The 22,678-nt window shown below is 40.3% G+C and overlaps 1 protein-coding gene across 1 annotated transcript in view; it reads left to right on the top strand.

Moving 5' to 3' along the window:
* The first annotated feature begins 3,788 nt into the window (after positions 1 to 3,788).
* dlgap2a (discs, large (Drosophila) homolog-associated protein 2a) overlaps positions 3,789 to 22,678 on the top strand; it is a 100,646-nt gene continuing 81,756 nt past the window's right edge. Inside the window, exons 1-2 of the mRNA XM_047345573.1 lie at positions 3,789 to 3,804; positions 4,108 to 5,255. Of these exons, the coding sequence (XP_047201529.1) occupies positions 3,789 to 3,804; positions 4,108 to 5,255 (1,164 nt within the window). The remainder of the gene's footprint in view (positions 3,805 to 4,107; positions 5,256 to 22,678) is intronic.

Genomic DNA, 22,678 nt, shown 5'->3' with positions numbered 1-22,678 from the left:
GTGTAATGAATCTATATAATATGAGTTTCCCTTTCTGAAATGAGTGACAAAAGCATTAAACCTTTTCAAGATAACAAAGGTTTTGAGATGTAAGTTTGAAAGCCATGTATCATTTTGCTTCCACTTCATGACTTTTTGTGTAGCTCTATCACATAAAAACCCAGTAGAATATATTCAACTTGGTAAATGAATCATGACAGAAAGTGAAAATGTGGTTATGAAAACTATTGCAAGGCACTGTAAGCAGTGGGCATCAGCGACAAGAGGACAATAAGGTAATAAAGTGCTGGTACCAAAAAACACAGCAAGACCTTACTATGTTTGCCCAGGTTCTGAAGTCGCTGTGTGTTCCTTTTGATCAGCAGTGGTTTCACTTTAAAACTCTCTAATGGATGCCATTTTTACCCAATCTTCTTTAGATCTTGTAGGTTTATTTGTATCCTCTTGGATGAGTCATTAATGAACCTTTGGAGTAAATTTGGTAGGCGGGTCACTCCTGGAAAGCTTCACCACTGTTCCATGTTTTTTTCTATTTGTGGATATTGTCTCTCATCAGCTTTGTAACTCTTTTCTGCATTATAGATATCAATGATTTTGTTTCTCATCTAGATTGGGACATAATGTGTTGCTTTTTTAGATATTTTATCCTACTTAATGTTGTAACACAGGTTCTATTTAAGTGCTATCTTGATTATACAGGTCATAAAATCAGCTCTGGGCATGGCTAGTAAAATTGAACTGTGCCTTCCAAAACATTGTGATTAATCACAGTTTAACAAAGGTGAAAATTATTTTTTTCACATAAATCTGGGGGGTAAATACCTTTTCACATCACTGTAAAAACTGTTTTTAAACCCAATAATCTGGAGATCAGCATTTCTTTACTAACTTGGGCAAAACTAGAAATCATCTTGGATCTTCAGAGTTTGTTGGACTTTGCCATTGTTTTGAGCATTGTTCAGTTCATTGAGTGCAGTCAAGCCAACATTCTGGTGAAGTAAACCTCTGACCTAATATGTTTGCCAATTATAATTTTCTTCCTGTTTACTTGCCAACTGATGAGCGAGCTAATTTCCCTTATTATGCCTCATGCAAAATATAAACCAACTTTCAAAATATTTCTGAAGGTTTGTTTTTTCAGTGATTTCAAAATGTGTTGCAGCTATGAAAGATTAATAGAGACAGAAGGAGAAGGTAGACACGTTTTGTCATCTATTGTATAATCCCATGAAGTGCCCCAACTGTGTGGAAAGATAATTTATTTGGCGAGTATCTCAGAGGACAGCCGTCAGAGAAAGGCCTTGGAATAAGACGGTTATTTAACACCAGGCAGGAATGTAGAGTCATATAAATCAGTAATGCTCTGTCATCCTTCTGGTTGCAACACTGAACTAGTCTGAGTCAGAGCTAGAACGATCACAGGATTTGGCCTGTTTAAATTTGTTAATTAGTAATAGTTTTAAATGTGTTTTAAGTTACGGTGTCAGAATTCCAGTTCCTCTTGAGTGAAGATGTCTGTTTTTTTCCCTGCCTCTTGAATATTTAGAGTACTCTGGATTAATTATGCAAAATGCTGCCAAGTAGGGATCCTCATAGAGAATTGGTAAATACAAGTTTGTTTTGATCTCAGTAGATGGAGGACGGCGGAGACAGAAGAGCACGGCTGCACTCCAGGGTTGAGATATAAGACTGTGTTGAAAATAGGTTTGGAACTTTAAATAATTTTATCCAATTTGATAGATGAAAAGGATCCTCTTAACTGCTCAGAAAACAGCTTTGATGATTAAACACATGATTTGATGTGCGATTCTCTCAGAGGCAAAATAATCAAGAGGAAAATCGTGAATCCAGAACGTCTTTGAAGCAATGACAACATCCAGAGGAGCTACAATCACCATGTTTGTAGCTTTCATTTCAGAGTAAAGCTTTTACTGCTAAACTGAAATGTTTATCAGGAGAATAAAGGGTAGCTTGTGTTCTGGTTATGGTGACCTCAGAATGTGCCCACCACTCAAGGTACGGGAAGCTGCAAACACAGACAAAATACTGAGGTTAGTCTGGCCTTAAAGAAATGGCTAAGATGTCTGGAGCCTCTCAACACTGCATTACGTGGTGGTGCCACATTATGGGTTAAAATGACTTGAATAGAAAGGTAATGAGGAACTTTGTTGTTCTGAAGAAGTAAATTATCAGGTTTAAGATTAGGTAGTATAAAAGCGAAAATAGTACTCTTTATGAATAAGGTTTGGCTGGAGGGCTAAAATACAGGAACTGTTTAAATGCTGTTTCAGTCCAAAATGGCACAAATATTTGTGGATTGACATTTTCTTGTCTAATATTATTTTAATTTTTAGCCTTGAGCTTGGTTGAGTTTGTACCGAGGGTCATTTATGTGGTTTGAAGGTGCTACCATTTTGTCTAAAGCTTCTCTCTTTTCACCCCCCCGCGTGTGGCTCATAAAACCTCTCCTTCAGTTTATGAGGTTGCAGCCTGAGTGTCGACATTTATGAGCCGTATCTTTGCGAGGCAAGTGAGCTTAGCTTTGTTATCCTGTTTGTTTCCTATTTCATAAGAACAAGGTAAAAACAAAAGGTTTGAAAACATGCCTATTGTATTTTATTAGAATTGTATGTGCTAGACCAGCTTTAAATATTGCATAATTGTAAAATGGATGGAAATCAATACATGGGTATTTGTTATCGACCACTTCAAGTCAATACGTTGTAGAACCACCATTCTGCAATTACAACTGCAAGTCTTTTGAGGGATATCTCTACCAGGCCCAATTGGAGGTTGAATTCTCAACCTAGATTCTAACACATTAGTAATCTTGATCTAAACCACTTCGTTTTAGCTGTATGTTGAAGTTTTTTGTCCTGCTGGAACAGGTTTTCTTCTGCCTTGTTGACAGATTCTCCCACCTATACTGTGGATTTCCAGTGCTGCCTCAGAGTTACAATAGGCCTCTTGGCTGCTTCTCTTATTAATTATCGCCTTGCCCAACCTGCCGGTTTAGTTGGACGGCCTTGTCTGGGTAGGTTTGCAGTTGTGGCATACTCTTTCCATTTCAACCGATGAACAGTGTCTATGGAGGTGTCCTAAGCTTATATATGATATTGTTTTGTAAACCTAGGCTTTTTTCATGAGGCTTTTTGTTCTCTAACAAACCTGAGGGACCTTCACAGAACAGCAGCAGTTATGCTGAGATTAATTTCCCTACAGGTGGAATCTGTTTAGATGATTTTTGATGGAAGACTTATGGATTTTATTTAGGGGTTTTGGAGGGGGCTACAAGAGGTGCTTTGCAGACGTTAAAAAAATAAAGAAATGCTTTTTCTGTTTTTTAAGTTTTAGTGTTTAGTTGTAATGTTACCTAACCTGAAAAATGTTCAATGGATATAAATACTTTCGGAAGGCGCTGTAAAATTTATAGTGTTTGGATTTTTTTCATACTATAATCCTGAATAAAACTGGGAAATCACAGCAAAAAGGTTGTAATGAGGTTTAACAGCAAGGTGAACATTTGCTCTAATTAATTTATTACTTTACATTTTTATTAATTCATTACATGTTTAGCATGTTTGCCCTTGATGACCGATCACACAGAGTTGGTTTTATAATCTAAGGTAACAGCACACCCAGAGAAAAAGTGAAGGATAGTAGATTTGGTGATTGCCTCCCAAGGTCTCCTATCTGGCCGTATGCCTCACAGCGCACTCCTCGAGGCTGTGACAGATGATGCCGACACAGTAGAGTGATAGGCTATTATTTCACTTTGCATTGAAAAAATGGCGATGCAGGCTTGTACCTGTCACCTGCCCTTTCCTTTCTTATATGTTCTCTACTTTTTTTCTCCTTCCTTGCAGAATTATGTCGCCTCACATGTGATTTTAATGGCGTTATAAAAGTGCAGAGATTTTGTCCCTGCAATCTTTGGATTTCATGTCCACAGTTTGGGGCTCTTTGTTGGTGCCCTGTAACTGAAGTAAAAGTAGAGGATAATATTCTATATGTATGTGAGGAGGTCCCTCATTATTAGGTGTAAAATACTTGCTCTACAGTGAAAAGGTTTTTTTGTAATTTTCTTTGTTTTACCTTTATTTACAGACCAGAAGTATTCATGGTCACCCTCGCAGAACTTCGATGAGGACACTTACTCCCCTCCACCCAGGAACATGAAGGGTCTCTCTGGTGGCCGCCCTGCCCATCTCCAGATCACGTCGCCCACCTCGCCGCACACCTGTGGCTTGGCTGAATGTGACCACTCCCTGGATCACCATCATCACCATGGTGACCCACGGTCACCCACCTACCTCCTTAGCCCCACTGACAGCTGTGCCCTTGAGAGTCATCACCGTTGCTCCCCCCGGAGCTCCATCCACTCTGACTGCATGATGATGCCAGTGTCCCTATCAACTACTGACCACTCTATATCCAGTAGCACTTTCCCTCGTATGCATTATGGCAGCGCTTTGAGAGACGGAGGTGGAAACAGTTCCAGCGGGAGGGATTCTCGAGACGACGGCGGCTCTTCCTCACACGGTGGAAGTGGGAAAATGAATCGAATCCCAGCAAACCTCTTGGACCAGTTTGAAAAACAGATGCCGCTGCATCGGGATGGTTTCCACACGCTGCAGTACCAACGCACCTCCACCACAACTACAACGACAGAGCACCGCAATGAAAGCCCCGGCCGAATTCGCCACTTAGTTCACTCAGTACAGAAACTCTTCACAAAGTCGCACTCCCTGGAAGGATCTTCCAAGATGAACGGTACCAAAGGTGACTCCCACAGGGACGGCTCGCATCACCACCATCACCACAACCAAGGCCACCACAAACACAGCAAACGCAGCAAGAGCAAAGACCGCAAATCTGATGGTGGGGGAAAGCAGCGCCATGGCGGATGGTGGAGCTCGGACGACAATCTCGATAGCGACAGCACGTACAGGACGCCGAGCATCATGTCGCGGCATCCTGTCGACCACATCAGCCACTGTTACCCAGACTCAATGCACAGCCACCTGGCGGGGGACCTATCGCTAAAGACCTCCAAGAGCAACAACGACGTCAAGTGCTCAGCCTGCGAAAGCATCAGCATGGCGCCTGAGGGCAAGTTCATGAAAAGGAGCTCCTGGTCAACATTAACTGTCAGCCAAGCCAAGGAAGCCTACAGGAAGTCTTCACTCAACCTGGAGAAGCCCATGACCCCCACTGACCTCAAACCCAGCTTGAGACCATGTCACTATCTACAGGTATGTTTGATCCAGTTTACCATCACATTCTAGATTCCCTCTGGAGCAGTGGTACCTATAACAATGTTAGAATTTTACTCAAGCATTACAGTTGTTTTTTTCCAGACACAATGATATTTATTCTCTTTAGTGTATTTGTGATTTGGTAGACTAATAAACAACAGGTAGCCGAGACATGGATTAGAAAAGAACTTGTCATTTTAGGTGGTGAGACTTCTTCAGAGCAGCAGCAAAAACAATAATAATAATACAAACTGTGACAAATTTCATAAAAAAACATAGAAACTAGAAGAAAACTAAAACTTTAGAACACACCAATACAAAATAAATATGGTAATAGTTTGCTTTAATTGTTGTACAATTAAACATATACAATGTAATCTCATAAATAATATATAAAAATGTTTAATAGGTATCAAAATATGTGTTTGCAACGTTAAACATGGGAAGAAGCCCATAGCAGAAGCCTGTAGGTGGCTTCTGTGAGGAGCTTTCATGAGGTTTTAACCTCCATCTGCCATTGAGTATAAAGTATTTTGAAACCAGGAATATTCACAATATAGAAGTTACATGGGCAGGCTGCCATTACAGTTAACAATGCTAAATTTGCTAATCGGTAATAAAACCAGTTAACAACATCTCAAAAAGGTCTCTATATGTTCTGGACTTCATTTTTTAATAAAAAAGGGAAATTAATATTTTATTGAGCTGTTTTGTGTGATTTATCTCAATCTTTTGTGCACAGAGATGGTTTCAGTTCCACTCGTGAATAATTAATTACTGTTTACGGCAGAAACACGTTAAACAGGTATGCTAGATGTGGCAGCTCTCTAGACCACAGCACAAACATTTACAACCCATCAAAGCTAAAGAGTTCACAGCACCAGCATTTTTAAACCCTTTAACAGTTCAGCCTAAAGTTATTCATTTTCCTTTCAGCTTTAGTTATAAAGTAATGTTTTAGTGTGTTCAGCATGTTGCTTCTGCCAGAGTCCTGACTTGATTCTTCTGAAAAAGAATCTGTGGAGTTGAAGATTAGGGTGATGGCAAGGAGGACTTCCAAGCTCAAATACTTTAAAATCATAACCAAAATAAATCATCAAATTACCAGTCGAACATTTAAAAACCTGGTCGGCAATTATAGAAAAGGGTCAATGAAGGTTTTTGCATTGATTAATGAGAGGAGTATCAATAATTATGGACATACCATTTTTTAATAAAGTGTAAAGAATAAATACACTCTTCTTTTTATTTGTATATCCAGCTTGATTTTAATGAGTTATTTAAATCTGCTATGGGTATGAATAATTTTCTACTCATTATGTAGATCTAAAAGGATTATTCTGAGTCCTATTAAGTAACTATCGGTCTTGTAGATATAGGCACAAATTGCTGCAGTATACAATAGCTGACAGTACCTGTGTGGTTCAAAAACACCACCCAATGTTTAAGTAAAAAGCACACTGGTTCTGAAAAAATCTGTATTAGACATGTCAGTGGCACTGTTGTGACTTTTGAAAAGAGGAAAGTACAGATAATCTATTTCACAGTGTAAATATATATAAAAATCTGAGGCTTTTTAAAATCAGCCAATCGACAAAAAGAAAAACAGCTTTTCTTGGCCAGGTTGCGATTGATCTAAAACACTCCATTTGTTTTGTTTCTGTTCTGGATATTCCAATGTGATCCCGTCCTATGGCGCAGCATGAGGCTGCCAGCGGAAATAACTAGCACAGCAGGACAAATCAATTAACTCTGTAAATGATCTCAGCCAGAGGGGAAGATCTGGGAGAATGAGAATAAAACAGCAGAAATCAAAGTAGATTCTTACCTCTTTTCTTTTGTTTGATATGTTCTTGCATGGGTTTTAGTTCTGAGAAAGATTATTTAGCCCATACACAATATGACAGGTTGTATGGGAGTTAATCCAGGATCACCACAATTAATAGAGGGTTTTCTTGGGTTATATCTTCATGCACGTATAAGAGCTCATATTTCTAAAACCCAAATTTTTAAGTCTAAGCATACGAAGTTGTGCTGCAGATGCTAAATGTTTGCAGCCAAAACAAAGTCGGCCCTTGTGTAGAATAAGAAAAAAAAGGAGACTTTGTTCTCTAGGTAGAGAGAGAAATATGCAAAGCCAATATAGAACTCAGATGAACCAAAGCATCCAAATGAAATGCTCAGTCTAGTTTTGACAGGCATATCACTTAAACATCACTGTTCATCATTTTGAAACAAGGAAAGCACTTATCCATTCCAACTTCTTGTAATTCAACTAAGTAAAGTCCTATCTTGGACAGAGAGTTGCAGTGTTGGCGTTCCTATCCCACTCTTCCTTCCTTCCTTGCTTATTTCCATTTAGTTATCCAGCTGACGTAGCGTCCAAGTTGCAGCACTATAAACATTTCTAAAAATAAACCTCCGCTCCTGCTCCCTGCCGCAGGGCTATATTTAGCTCAACATTATCAATCCAATCCGCCAGGGGTGAGACACATTTTCCCTCCCCAGAGAAGAATCAATGCCCACTCAGGGACCTCTCACAGAAGATGTATTGAAACAAAAGGCAGTTAGAGATGCATACTGCTGAGGTTTGTGCCTCTCTGATGCTCACATACTTCGGGGTGCAGAAGGAGATGGAAATGAAGCGAAGGAGATGTCGCTTTTTGCTCCCTTTTGGCCACTGTTGATACTTACAGCAGTAGCACTCAGACAGGAGACCCAAAACCAATATTCAGGAAAGTCACTGCACAAACTGAGGGGTCACATTGAGAAGGATTCATGTCCTGCTGCCATCAAATTGGGATTACCCTCAACGGTCTGAGCTGTATCAATATAGATTGTACTCAAAGACTGCTTGTCCATGTGTGAGTGTGTGAGGAAGTGTTATTTCTTTTTATTGCACACCAGATGGCTTGATGATGTGCTAGTCACCTTGTTTGCGTCCTTGGCTGATGATGCATAAATGAAAAACTTCTGAAGCGCTCTGAAAGTGTGAGATTGCAAACAGAGAGAGGTGTCAGTCGGAGGCTTTGTGCATGTGTTTGGAACAGTAAATGTTCCTCTGTAGGAGCTCAGTAAACTAAAAATACAGTGCAGGTCAGAGGTTTACATATATGTCTTTTGGACACAGATTTCAATTATGCTTTTGAATCCTTTTCTTAGGGTGGCTCAAAAATACAACTTTAATGATTTTTAAACACAAAGTTTGGTCCACCAGCTTTTGGAAACTTTGCCATTCTTATCATAAATGATAGAGTTTGGTTTTTATCCATGGTCCATACAATTTTGAAAGGGTTGGGGTCAGGGCCATTCAAGAAGTTTAATGTTAGCCTGTGTTATTCCCATGTATTTTTTAGTATCATCATCTAATTGTTTGTTTCAGTTTCAGCCATCTAGGTTTAAGCTGAAGAGCTGAAAAGCCAACCCTCAATTTAACAGTTGGTACAGTATTCTGATCTTGATTTCGTCTGACATATTTCTTAATATTTGCCATTGTGGAAAATTAGCTCTGTCTTTGACTTATCTAACTATAAAGTTTCCTCCAGAAGACATTTGGGTTGTCGATGCTTGTCCATGAGCAGCACCGTCTAAATCCATGTTGATGTGCCGCTTGTTTCACTGCGGACAGTGACACTGGTGTTCCAGCTGTTTCCATTTCATATCAGACTTCAGCCATGGTGCTTCTTGGGTTGTTTCTAAGAATCCTGATCAGTTTCCATTCATATGACATTAATTTTTAGATCAGAACGAGAATGATCCTAAACGCATATCAAAAGTGGTTTTGGAGTGAATAAAGTTAACATTAGGCTTCTGGAATGGCTCTGGCCTCAACCCCATTAAAAATGCATGTAGCATACTTCACATCCAGCTCTGTGTCAAAAAACCAACGATTTTAAATCATCTTTGTCTATTCTGATGTTTAAAATGGTACAATATTCAGTCATAATTCATAATTATTCCAAAAGCTGGTGTCCAAAAATGTTATTGTACCATGATTGTTTGATTGAGTGTGTGAACAAGTGTCTTTTAGACAGATAACAAATTTAAACAGGTGCAGTTAATACAGGTAATGAGTGGAGAACAGGGTGGCTTCTTAAAGACGAACTACAGGGGTTGGACAATGAAACTGAAACACCAGTCATTTTAGTGTGGGAGGTTTCATGGCTAAATTGGACCAGCCTGGTAGCCAGTCTTCATTGATTGCACATTGCACCAGTAAGAGCAGAGTGTGAAGGTTCAATTAGCAGGGTAAGAGCAGTTTTGCTCAAAATATTGAAATGCACACAACATTATGGGTGACATACCAGAGTTCAAAAGAGGATAAATTGTTGGTGCACGTCTTGCTGGCGCATCTGTGGCCAAGACAGCAAGTCTTTGTGATGTATCAAGAGCCGCGGTATCCAGGGTAATGTCAGCATACCACCAAGAAGGACGGACGCAAGAGGAAGCTGTCTGAAAGGGATGTTCGGGTGCTAACCCAGATTGTATCCAAAAAACATAAAACCACGGCTGCCCAAATCACGGCAGAATTAAATGTGCACCTCAACTCTCCTGTTTCCACCAGAACTGTCCGTCGGGAGCTCCACAGGGTCAATATACACGGCCGGGCTGCTATAGCCAAACCTTTGGTCACTCATGCCAATGCCAAACGTCGGTTTCAGTGGTGCAAGGAGCGCAAATCTTGGGCTGTGAACAATGTGAAACATGTATTGTTCTCTGATGAGTCCACCTTTACTGTGGAGAAGCGAGTCAGGAAACGTTTTCCTCCACCAGTATCACGTAGTGACCTGGCCACTATCCTGCAAGAAGAATGGCTTAAAATCCCTCTGACCACTGTGCAGGACTTGTATATGTCATTCTCAAGATGAATTGACGCTGTATTGGCTGCAAAAGGAGGCCCTACACCATACTAATAAATTATTGTGGTCTAAAACCAGGTGTTTCCGTTTCATTGTCCAACCCCTGTAATTTTGTGAGAAAATTACTAAAAAACTTAAGGTTTTCTGGATTTTATTTTTTTTATTCCATCTCTCACAATTAAAGAGCACCTATGATAAAAATTTAAGAATTCTACATGGTTTGCAAAGAAAACCTGCAAAATAGGCAGTGTTTGTTCTCCCTACTGTAGATATAATACCAAATGCAGGTTTTAGTCGTTTTTTGTTTTCTCATGCAATAATTGCATTGATTTTCCACAGCAGAACAGCAGTTCCGGTAATATTTGTTTAGATCTATTTTCTTCTCATAGGTTGGACACTTTGTGCTTTTTTTCTTAAATCTTTTACCACATATTTCAACATCCCATAGAAGAAAAGGTATCCACCCCTTTTTTGCAAAGGTTTTATGTTTTTACTCATTTTAAAACATAAAAATAGAAATAAAATTAGAATAAGAACAAATTTCCTGTAGTAGATATTTAACAAAAGTTCTCTTTTCAAAAATCATGTAACATTTGCAGTAATATAAGAGCTTTATTTAGCTGAAGTACAAAAAGGACACTGGATTGTAAAGGTTGCAGAACTCCCAGGGGTCCAAGAACAACATTACATTATTGTGGTCTTGCATCTCTGGTTTTCAAGTTCCTGCAGCTTGTTCTTGACACATATTCAGTGCAGAGCATTTTTTCTTTTGGGATGTCCAAACAAAATGAAGTGGGTGTGTTCAAAGACATATAAAAAATAAGTGAGTGTGAAGTAAAGACATATAAAGACTTTCCAGGAATTCTGCCCTTGAGATTTCTATGAAATGTCCTGGTCAGAAAGAACCTCCCCGGCAGGGAGAGCAAATATCTCTGTTCTTGTGGACTATGTGTTGGTCTTTATTCTAAGAACTATAGTCTCTGTGTCTTCAGTGTTCCACTGGAGTTGAACAAACCTTCAGAACAAAACAATCATTTTAGAGACAGTTCTTAGCCCTGGTCATTGTTTGCTGTCAAAATACTGAGTCTATTTTTCTCACTGCTTTAGAAAAGGAGGATCTGTTTTGCTGATGGGGCATTATGCTAAGATTTAATTAGCCAATTAACTGTCAAGTTGGCTTGCCAAAGATGAACTTTAGAGGGATGCAGACTGCTTGTTGGAATACAAAAATAAAGTATAAACTGGGGAAATGGTTACTAACAGTGTCATTGTGAGCACAGGGGCTTTCCTAAAACTTTCTTAAAGGAATTTCTAGTTACTAGCCAAGTCATGAACCACTGCTTAGTGAGAATTTTTCCAAAAAAGGGTAAAAGATAAACAGTTTAACATGCATGTATTAAGCTTGACTGCATTGATTCTGAAGACAAGCTATAAGCTTCTTTTGTTAGCTCCAACCACTAACGGCTTAGAACACAAGCTCTCCCACTTTATGAGCCAGCTACAGATCATTTACTCAGAAAGGTTGTTAGTTTCCAATCTAGGAAATAATATTTCCCTGAATATTATTTTACTAAACGTGATAACTAACTAAACATAACTTAAGATCATTTACCTAGAAAGGTTGTTGGTCCTCATTCAAAATACTATTTTCTCAAATATTATTTTAACATTTCCAAAATATTTCCTTAAATATTATTTTAACACTTCCTGAATAATATTTCTTTAAATATTATTTCAATAAATAAAGGCAACTAATTAAGCACCGTTGAGAATTAGTCATGCAGAAGGTTGGTTTTATTCAGAAAATCATTCTTTAAAATGTTATTTTATTAAAATAATGTTTTATCTGATCTTGCATTGTGAATGGTTGTTAAAGGTATACCAATTATTGTCTAAGTTAGTTCCAAGACTAACTTAACTTCATTTCCAGATTTTTCAAGATAATCCTTGATTCTCAAACATAAACATTGCATTGAATGGTAATGTGGCATCACACCTTCGGTCATGTTTTTCAACCATCTTTGATTCACTTGTTTATATTGTACATAGCCCATTAGTCTTCCTTATTCTTTCATTCTGCTTGGTAGTTTAATTGGGTTGTTTTACTATAGTAAAGAGTTTGTTGATTGAAATATGTTTGACTTTGAGTTGACTTATTTTTGTTAATAAATTCTTGTATTTTAAGAAATTGTGTGAATTCATTCCGTGTGTACAGAGTTTTGCTGTTCAATAATGTCAGAGCTTGGCTCATCCCTTTTAATGTTGACCTAATACCACCGCCTTATTTGGCTGGTATTCACAGGACAACCCTTAACAGACTGGATTATTATTTAATAAAATATTAAATAATAAATAATATATTCATATTCATAATCACAACAATCCTAATTCTTAAGAGGTTTAAAAGCCATTTAACTGAATATGTAGTACCTAAAGTTGATATGCACACCAAATAAAGTCTCATGGACGTATTCTGTGCACTTTAAAATACATCACCTCTAAATAAATGTGTAGCTGTGTTCTACAATATGTGTATATTTATTTACTATGGGGGGAAGAAGTATTGAACATATCAATGTTTTTCTCCATAAATATATTTACCGGGTCATTGAAACTAATGTAATCCACACACACAAAGAAATCAAACTAAAATTGTCATTAAAGCAAGGTAGGTATATTTCCATGAAATGTATATAGAGTATTCCAACATAAATCAGCAACAGTAGATTTAGTGCATACACATGCAAAATCATGACTATTTATACAGAAAATTAATGAGTGCAGTAATGACAAAAGTTAGTTAGTAATGATTAAAAAAAAACAACCCATGGACGTTTCAGGATGTGATGCGTACTGTAGGTCACCAGGGTGCAATGAAGGATGAGGGTTGATGTCAACTAAAAGAAAATGCAGGACTAAGCACCTGTGCCAGGATTCATTATGGTGAGTTGATGACCTTACATTCTCAGTAGAAAGCCTTCAGAGCCTGAGAAAGATAACCCTCAGGTGTAAACATTTCCAGCATGTACTAAAAATTGAGAATTTAAGTGGCCAGGTAAAAATTAAGACTGTAAAATTGGAGCAAAAAAAGTGGATACATTCAATGAGTAGAACTCTAACATTTAAATCAATGATCGTGAACTGTTTCTTTTTACTCGATTGTTAAACATTTTCAAGCTAAGACCTGATAACATAAAATGTCAGTAAACAAGAAAAGATTACAGTTCAGACCTCTAAATGTCGACTGGGTGAATTCATTTAACAAAAGAGATAACAAGTGTTTGACCTGTATGAGGAGTTTCCACAGAGAAGCAAAAATCCAACATCCCATGTGTCGGTGCAATCTGTTGGGGAAAATGAAAGGCTGGACTCGGAGCAAGTTGGATTACCCATGACTGAAGCTTTAACAGCTTTCTATTTCTGTTATCCATCCTCTTTCTGTCCCAACCGATCTTCCTGCACTGTACTCTTACCATATCATCCCATCCTCTGTGTCTTAGTCTTTCTCACACTATTTCTTTACTTAATGAGAGTGAATTTTTTTTTTGTGAGCAGATAGAGTTGCAGGGTTAATCAATAAAATGCAGTGCCACACTGCAGGATCATCACTTAAGGTTATCTTTTCCCTGAAGCACTGCATTCACCGACCATATTCCCTGTGGCCACAAATGCAAGCACTCAATGTTGACTTACTGTACAACGGTTACTTCCCCAGTCTGGCCAGTCATGCAGTGAATGAGAAACTGGGGTTATGTAACGTTATTTCAAACATGCTTACAGCAGCGTACAGCAGCTGCAGAACTATTGTAAGAGTTCCTCAAAAGTACCTATATTAACATAATTCCCCCCAGAGATGCCTTACAATTATTGAAATATACCCAGGTAATTAAAAAGAATAAAACTTGTTATTGTTAAAAATGGAATGTTAAATATAAAATTTCACACTTTCTCTGATATTTTCACACAACCTCCACAAACCTTGTTTCATATCCACAAAAGGGCAACGAGGCACTTCAGTGCAGACGCTTTCTCGTGTTCATTTAGGAAGAACAGAGTCTGTAAAGTTTTGTTAAATTTGTAATTGCCCTTTGGCTATACACTTTTTGAATTCATACTTGACTATTTTTTTACTAAATTAGTGACTCGGGAACTTTTGCTACTTAGTTTGTAAGTACAGGGGTTGGACAATGAAACTGAAAAACCTGGTTTTAGACCACAATAATTTATTAGTATGGTGTAGTGCCTCCTTTTGCGGCCAATAGAGCATCAATTCGTCTTGGGAATGACATATACAAGTCCTGCACAGTGGTCAGAGGGATTTTAAGCCATTCTTCTTGCAGGATAGTGGCCAGGTCACTATGTGATACTGGTGGAGGAAAACGTTTCGTGACTCGCTCCTCCAAAACACCCCATAGTGGCTCAATAATATTTAGATCTGGTGACTGTGCAGGCCATGCGAGATGTTCAACTTCACTTTCATGTTCATCAAACCAATCTTTCACCAGTCTTGCTGTGTGTATTGGTGCATTGTCATCCCGATACATGGCACCGCCTTCAGGATACAATGTTTGAACCATTGGATGCACATGGTCCTCAAGAATGGTTCGGTAGTCCTTGGCAGTGACGCGCACATCTAGCACAAGTATTGGGCCAAGGGAATGCCATGATATGGCAGCCCAAACCATCACTGATCCACCCCAATGCTTCACTCTGGGCATGCAACAGTCTGGGTGGTACGCTTCTTTGGGGCTTCTCCACACCGTAACTCTCCTGGATGTGGGGAAAACAGTAAAGGTGGACTCATTAGAGAACAATACATGTTTCACATTGTCCACAGCCCAAGATTTGTGCTCCTAAAACCATTGAAACCAACATTTGGCATTGGCATGAGTGACCAAAGGTTTGGCTAAAGCAGCCCGGCCATGTACTGGTCCTTCTCAAAATATTAGCATATTGTGATAAAGTTCATTATTTTCCATAATGTCATGATGAAAATTTAACATTCATATATTTTAGATTCATTGCACACTAACTGAAATATTTCAGGTCTTTCATTGTCTTAATACAGATGATTTTGGCATACAGCTCATGAAAACCCAAAATTCCTGTCTCACAAAATTAGCATATTTCATCCGACCAATAAAAGAAAAGTGTTTTTAATACAAAAAACGTCAACCTTCAAATAATCATGTACAGTTATGCACTCAATACTTGGTCGGGAATCCTTTGGCAGAAATGACTGCTTCAATGCAGCGTGGCATGGAGGCAATCAGCTTGTGGCACTGCTGAGGTCTTATGGAGGCCCAGGATGCTTCGATAGCGGCCTTTAGCTCATCCAGAGTGTTGGGTCTTGAGTCTCTCAACGTTCTCTTCACAATATCCCACAGATTCTCTATGGGGTTCAGGTCAGGAGAGTTGGCAGGCCAATTGAGCACAGTGATACCATGGTCAGTAAACCATTTACCAGTGGTTTTGGCACTGTGAGCAGGTGCCAGGTTGTGCTGAAAAATGAAATCTTCATCTCCATAAAGCTTTTCAGCAGATGGAAGCATGAAGTGCTCCAAAATCTCCTGATAGCTAGCTGCATTGACCCTGCCCTTGATAAAACACAGTGGACCAACACCAGCAGCTGACACGGCATCCCAGACCATCACTGACTGTGGGTACTTGACACTGGACTTCTGGCATTTTGGCATTTCCTTCTCCCCAGTCTTCCTCCAGACTCTGGCACCTTAATTTCCGAATGACATGCAGAATTTGCTTTCATCCGAAAAAAGTACTTTGGACCACTGAGCAACAGTCCAGTGCTGCTTCTCTGTAGCCCAGGTCAGGCGCTTCTGCCGCTGTTTCTGGTTCAAAAGTGGCTTGACCTGGGGAATGCGGCACCTGTAGCCCATTTCCTGCACACCCCTGTGCACGGTGGCTCTGGATGTTTCTACTCCAGACTCAGTCCACTGCTTCCGCAGGTCCCCCAAGGTCTGGAATCGGCCCTTCTCCACAATCTTCCTCAGGGTCCGGTCACCTCTTCTCGTTGTTCAGCGTTTTCTGCCACACTTTTTCCTTCCCACAGACTTCCCACTGAGGTGCCTTGATACAGCACTCTGGGAACAGCCTATTCATTCAGAAATTTCTTTCTATGTCTTACCCTCTTGCTTGAGGGTGTCAATAGTGGCCTTCTGGACAGCAGTCAGGTCGGCAGTCTTACCCATGATTGGGGTTTTGAGTGATGAACCAGGCTGGGAGTTTTAAAGGCCTCAGGAATCTTTTGCAGGTGTTTAGAGTTAACTCGTTGATTCAGATGATTAGGTTCATAGCTCGTTTAGAGACCCTTTTAATGATATGCTAATTTTGTGAGATAGGAATTTTGGGTTTTCATGAGCTGTATGCCAAAATCATCCATATTAAGACAATAAAAGACCTGAAATATTTCAGTTAGTGTGCAATGAATCTAAAATATATGAATGTTAAATTTTCACCATGACATTATGGAAAATAATGAACTTTATCACAATATGCTAATATTTTGAGAAGGACCTGTATATTGACCCTGTGGAGCTCCCGACGAACAGTTCTGGTGGAAACAGGAGAGTTTTAATTCTGCCGTGATTTAGGCAGCCGTGGTTTTATGTTTTTCTGATACAATCCGGGTTAGCACCCCAACATCCCTTTCAGATAGCTTCCTCTTGCGTCCACAGTTAATCCTGTTGGATGTGGTTCGTCCTTCTTGGTGGTATGCTGACATTACGCTGGATACCGTGGCTCTTGATACATCACAAAGACTTGCTGTCTTGGTCACAGATGCGCCAGCAAGACGTGCACCAACAATTTGTCCTCTTTTGAACTCTGGTATGTCACCCATAATGTTGTGTGCATTTCAATATTTTGAGCAAAACTGTGCTTTTACCCTGCTAATTGAACCTTCACACTCTGCTCTTACTGGTGCAATGTGCAATCAATGAAGACTGGCTACCAGGCTGGTCCAATTTAGCCATGAAACCTCCCACACTAAAATGACAGGTGTTTCAGTTTCATTGTCCAACCCCTGTAGTTCGTCTTTAAGAAGCCATCCAGTTCTCCACTCATTACCTGTATTAACTGCACCTGTTTAAATTCATTATCTGTCTAAAAGACACTTGTTCACACACTCAATCAAACAATCATGGTACAATAACATTTTTGGACACCAGCTTTTGGAATAATTATGAATTATGACTGAATATTGTACCATTTTAAACATCAGAATAGACAAAGATGATTTAAAATCGTTGGTTTTTTGACACAGAGCTGGATGTGAAGTATGCTACATGCATTTTTAATGGGGTTGAGGCCAGAGCCATTCCAGAAGCCTAATGTTAACTTTATTCACTCCAAAACCACTTTTGATATGCGTTTAGGATCATTCTCGTTCTGATCTAAAAATTAATGTCATATGAATGGAAACTGATCAGGATTCTTAGAAACAACCCAAGAAGCACCATGGCTGAAGTCTGATATGAAATGGAAACAGCTAGAACACCAGTGTCACTGTCCGCAGTGAAACAAGCGGCACATCAACATGGATTTAGACGGTGCTGCTCATGGACAAGCATCGACAACCCAAATGTCTTCTGGAGGAACCTTTATAGTTAGATAAGTCAAAGACAGAGCTAATTTTGCTAATTTTCCACAATGGCTCTTGATACATCACAAAGACTTGCTGTCTTGGTCACAGATGCGCCAGCAAGACGTGCACCAACAGTTTGTCCTCTTTTGAACTCTGGTATGTCACCCATAATGTTGTGTGCATTTCAATATTTTGAGCAAAACTGCTCTTACCCTGCTAATTGAACCTTCACACTCCTCTCTTACTGGTGCAATGTGCAATCAATGAAGACTGGCTACCAGGCTGGTCCAATTTAGCCATGAAACCTCCAACACTAAAATGTCAGGTGTTTCAGTTTCATTGCCCAACCCCTGTATATATAGATATATATATATATAGTTTCTATGTTTTTTTCTGTTTGTTTCTATTTAAGTTTTGTCTTCTTTTATAGTCCCTTATTACCCTTTGTCTCAAAAGGCACTGCCTTATGCTAGGCTGAATTGGTAAATAAAAAAAATGTTAATATGCCATGACTTCCAGTTTTCCAGTGCTATAAAAATGAAGGCCCTTTTTTTTTTTAGCCACTCACTAAAATAGAAAAGACAGGAGAACTTGCCCATCAAGTGATGCAGTTGTGACAGGGAGTTTTTTTCATAGTCAGTCATCAGTCAGTCAGTCAGTCAGTCATTTTCTACCGCTTATTCCATAGTGGGTCACAGGGGAGCTGGTGCCTATCTCCAGCAGTCTATGGGCGAGAGGCGGGGTACACCCTGGACAGGTCGCCAGTCCATTGCAGGGCAACACACAAACAACCATGCACACACACACTCATTCATTCATACACCTAAGGGCAATTTAGAGTGGCCGATTAATGCCTAGCAGGCATGTCTTTGGACTGTGGGAGGAAGCCGGAGTACCCGGTGAGAACCCAGTTTTTTTCATAAGTCAGAAAAATGGATCCAAAAGCAGCTACTTGCCTACATTTTTCTAAATCTAAAACCAGAGAAAAATAATTTACACATCTAAGTTTGAAACTGTGACAAACTAGACTACATGAGGATCTACATGTGACTCCAAAGGCAGTGAGCAGGATTGTAAGGGAGGTAAATCTCCAAAACTCACTGTTAGGGAACTGCAGCAAAAAGTAATAGTGTAGTAATTCTGAGTAATAATTACTCAGAACTAATTTTCAAGATTTTGAAAGAGTTTCAAATCAATTCAAAACTTGAATAGTATATAAACTTTTAATTGACACTTTTAGTCAGGTCCTTTTAGAATCATTGGGTGATATATGTGTTTTCACAGCAGTCAGCACAAGCATCCTGCACTGCTTGCTGTTTCTTTTTTTAAATTCACAGGGAGACACCCCACAATCTACACACTTTATCAGCAAATCCAAATTAAACAAATCTCTCCACAGCCTGTGTCTGTCCTCTGGCATCCCGCTCATTAATTAGATGTCTTAAAATATCAAACCCCTCGAAGACTTAATTAACCCATCGACTCCATTTGGTAGATGGTGTGTGCCTGTCTCAGAAGGGGAGATGAATGACTGTTATTAGTGTCTGTTTGAGTTTGGGTTCCAATGCATGTTTAGAATAAAAAGTAAAAAAGTACATTTGATTCATCTGATTATGTCTACATGTTGCCCTTTTATCCATCGCATTAATTTAATGTTTGACCTATTATTAAAAGTGTTATTTAATACACATGTAAGTTTTAGTGCCATTTCTCACAGTGTAAAACAACAGTATTTCCGCTGTATGATCAACCTTAGCTTTAGGGAAAATAAGGCTACGTTTACACTGCAGGCAAATGCGGCCCAATCCGACTTTTTCATGGCAGTAAGAATGGCTCAATTCTGATGTGTTCACCTCCACAAAAATCCGAATAGTGCCACTTCCATAGGTGATGCTAAATCAGATATGTATCTGAGTTTTCAAAGCATCCATAATCTGAATGGTCATGTTGCATTTCATCCAACTTCTACGTCATTGTCCTGATTCCGACTACGCACCACATAGACTTTGCTACACAAGTAGCAGTCACTGCTCCACCAAAGGCATTGTTAATATTTGTGCTTATTTTTTCTTACCTTTCTACGTCTTGTTATGATGTGGTCCCATTATTGTCAGCTCCCATTGCTCAACAACTTAATAACAACACAGAGACGCCGACATCCGTTATTACTTTCGTAAACAGGTTGCAGTTGCTGCTGTGTGGCGTCTACATCCTACTTCTGCACATGTGGGTCGCTTTGGGGTCCCGAACTCTTCAGATTGGGGTGTGATGATCGTCACATTTAATTAGTAATTTGAGCAAGCACACAAAAAAAATTTGTATTTTAGCAATAAAATCTGAATTGAGCATCAATACCTGTAGTGTGAACATAGCCTAATTGTTTTTGATTGATCGAGCAGCAAGGTTCCCTGTTATTCATAAAAAGAGTATCCCAATGACTAATTATGAAACAAATCTAACTTCAAGCTCTTTAAATAGGCTCAGTAAATTAGAATGTAGTCCAGACTTCACACACTGGCAAAAACAAAGAAAATGTTTTCACAGCTGATGAAGCTCGGGATCTCCCACACCAAAAGAGAGCATTTTAACCTACTAAGCTACCACTTCAGTGCGCAGTAGGACTGATAGATAATATCATGATGTTGTTGATGGTATTGTTTCATTAGTTGTTGGAGGTTTGCACATGTAGTGCACTTTCAACACTTATGTGACTGAATTGTTTTGTTTGGGGGAGTGATGTGAATAGCTGGAAGCCTTTTTCTAAATTTGCTCTCCAATTTTAAAACGAAAACAGGCTCACTTGACTGTTGGAACACTATGATGAAAAATATTCATGGTTTAAACACTGTAACTTTTTAAACCCTTTGGTATAGCCAGACACTGGCCCATGGTGTGTAATGACTTATGCTACTGTTGTCAGGGTGTGTCACCTTTTGGACTCTATGTTGGCTTTGTTTTGTTTTCTCCTCAGTTATTTTGAGTGTTAGGTTGTGTTTCTCTCCCTCCTTGTTCATAGCTCCTTTAGTTAGTGTTATCTTTCTTAGTTATGACTCTTAGTTATGAGTATATGATTTTCTCTTTGTTGTCATTATTGCTATTATTATTATTATTATTATTATGGTGTTCTGTTTATCTTATTTCTCCAGCCCTCTGGTTAGGTTGTGTTTACTTATTGTTTACATTTTGTTTGTTTACATCCTAGTCCTCATGTTCTCTGCTTCCCTTCCTGTCAGTTCAGTCTGTGTGGTGTTAGGTTTCGTTACTCTGTAATCTGGTTTGCTTTATGGGTTCCTTGTTCGTTCTTAGGTTATGGTGTTTCTTACGTTCCCTCTAGTTTCTTGGTTCATGATTATTCTTTACTCTCATGCTTCATTTGGTTGTTTATAGCTTCGTTTTGGTATTGTTTATTAGTCCCTCGTCATGTTTTAATCTATGTATTATTTTCACCTGTTCCCTCTGCCTTCATGCCTCCTTGTCACATCTGTTCTTAGTTCCTTGATTACCTGCCTTTGTTCTCGCTCTGTATATTAGTTGGTTTTGTTTTCATTGTCCTTTGCTGGTTGCTCATTTCACACCCGATCACATTACCGGATTAAGTTCTGTGTTTGCTACGTTCCTGCAGTACAACTCAAGTAAGTTTAGTTTGGACTCATGCCTTGTACCTGCAGTGAGTTTTGCTTCGTTCTGCTTCAACTTGTAAATCTCTGAATAAAGCTGAAGACTGCTTCAGAATGCTGCTGCCAACCTCTTGTCTGCGCTTTGGTCCACCCCAAAACCACATTGTGACAGTAGGAACCAGCCAAACGGACCAAGCAGACAGAGCTAAAGAGCTTAAACAGTGGGTTAAACAGCAAGAGGAGACACTACGAGCTTTGTATGGGGAGGAGGTGGAGATTTCACCCTCGCCTTTGTTGCTGGAGGAGATGGAGGAGTGCTTCGGTGAGACCAACTGGACTGCTATGGATTATGTGCCGGATCAGAACCGTACTTCTCCAGCATGTTCCTCCTCCAGGCGACAACGCCCCCACCGCAAGCGCTCCACCCCAGCTGCAGAAGCTCCGGCCGAGCCCAACCTGCCCACAGCAGCTTTCTCGGAGCCACCCACGCATACAGTGGCTCGTGCCGAGCCGTCTCCACCTCCACCAGCCGCAACCGGGTTTCCAGCTGGATTGTCAACCTGTCCAGGACGACATCGTCGCCGGAGGCCAGTCTCCATCGGGGAGGTTCGGTCAGGCACCTCCTACTTCTCCACGGAGGTTCCTTCCGCCATGGCTTCCTTGCGGCTGTCTTCCCCAGAGTTGGGGGGCGGTTGCCCAGCGCCCTCTGGAGGTCACCGGTCTTCGGTGCGACCTCCAACCCCGGCGTGGTTCCTGGCCGGACTGCAGTTTGCCAACAGGGAGTGGATGTGGGAACGTTGTATGGAGTGTGTTCCCCATCTGATGGCTTACCCTCAGGACCTGCCTCATGTGCACTCCATATTGCAGGCAGAGTTTCTCAAGGAGGGGTGGCTAGACGCTCCAGCACCACTCTCAGCTGGAGGTCCCTTCACTCCCCTTCTCGAGGCTGTGGCCGCCGCCGGGTCGACAGAGCCTCAGTCGGCCACCGCCAGGTCTTCTGAACCTCGTCATGTCCCGGAGGAGCCCGAGGGCGGGCTGCCTCCACTTCCTCGCCATGTTCCGGAGGGGCCCGGTGGCGGGCTGCCTCCAGTTCCAGGTCCCGAGCACCTTCTCGGTTTTCTCTGGGGGGTGCTCACTGAATTCATGCAGGACACACACCCTGATGCATCACAGCCTGTCTCCAGGCCAGACACACCTCAGCCTGTCTCCAGGCCAGACACACCTCAGCCTGTCTCCCTGACCCAGTTCCTGGAGGGTCATCCACCCTGCTTGGCCAACCTCTGGATCTCCTGCCTAGGTCCAAGCCGGACGCCAGGCCCAAGCCTCTGCGGGCCCTGGCAG

This window comes from Girardinichthys multiradiatus, chromosome 19, assembly GCF_021462225.1.
Source record: "Girardinichthys multiradiatus isolate DD_20200921_A chromosome 19, DD_fGirMul_XY1, whole genome shotgun sequence".
Taxonomy (NCBI): Eukaryota; Metazoa; Chordata; class Actinopteri; order Cyprinodontiformes; family Goodeidae; genus Girardinichthys; species Girardinichthys multiradiatus.
This window is presented reverse-complemented; position numbering and strand designations above follow the sequence as displayed.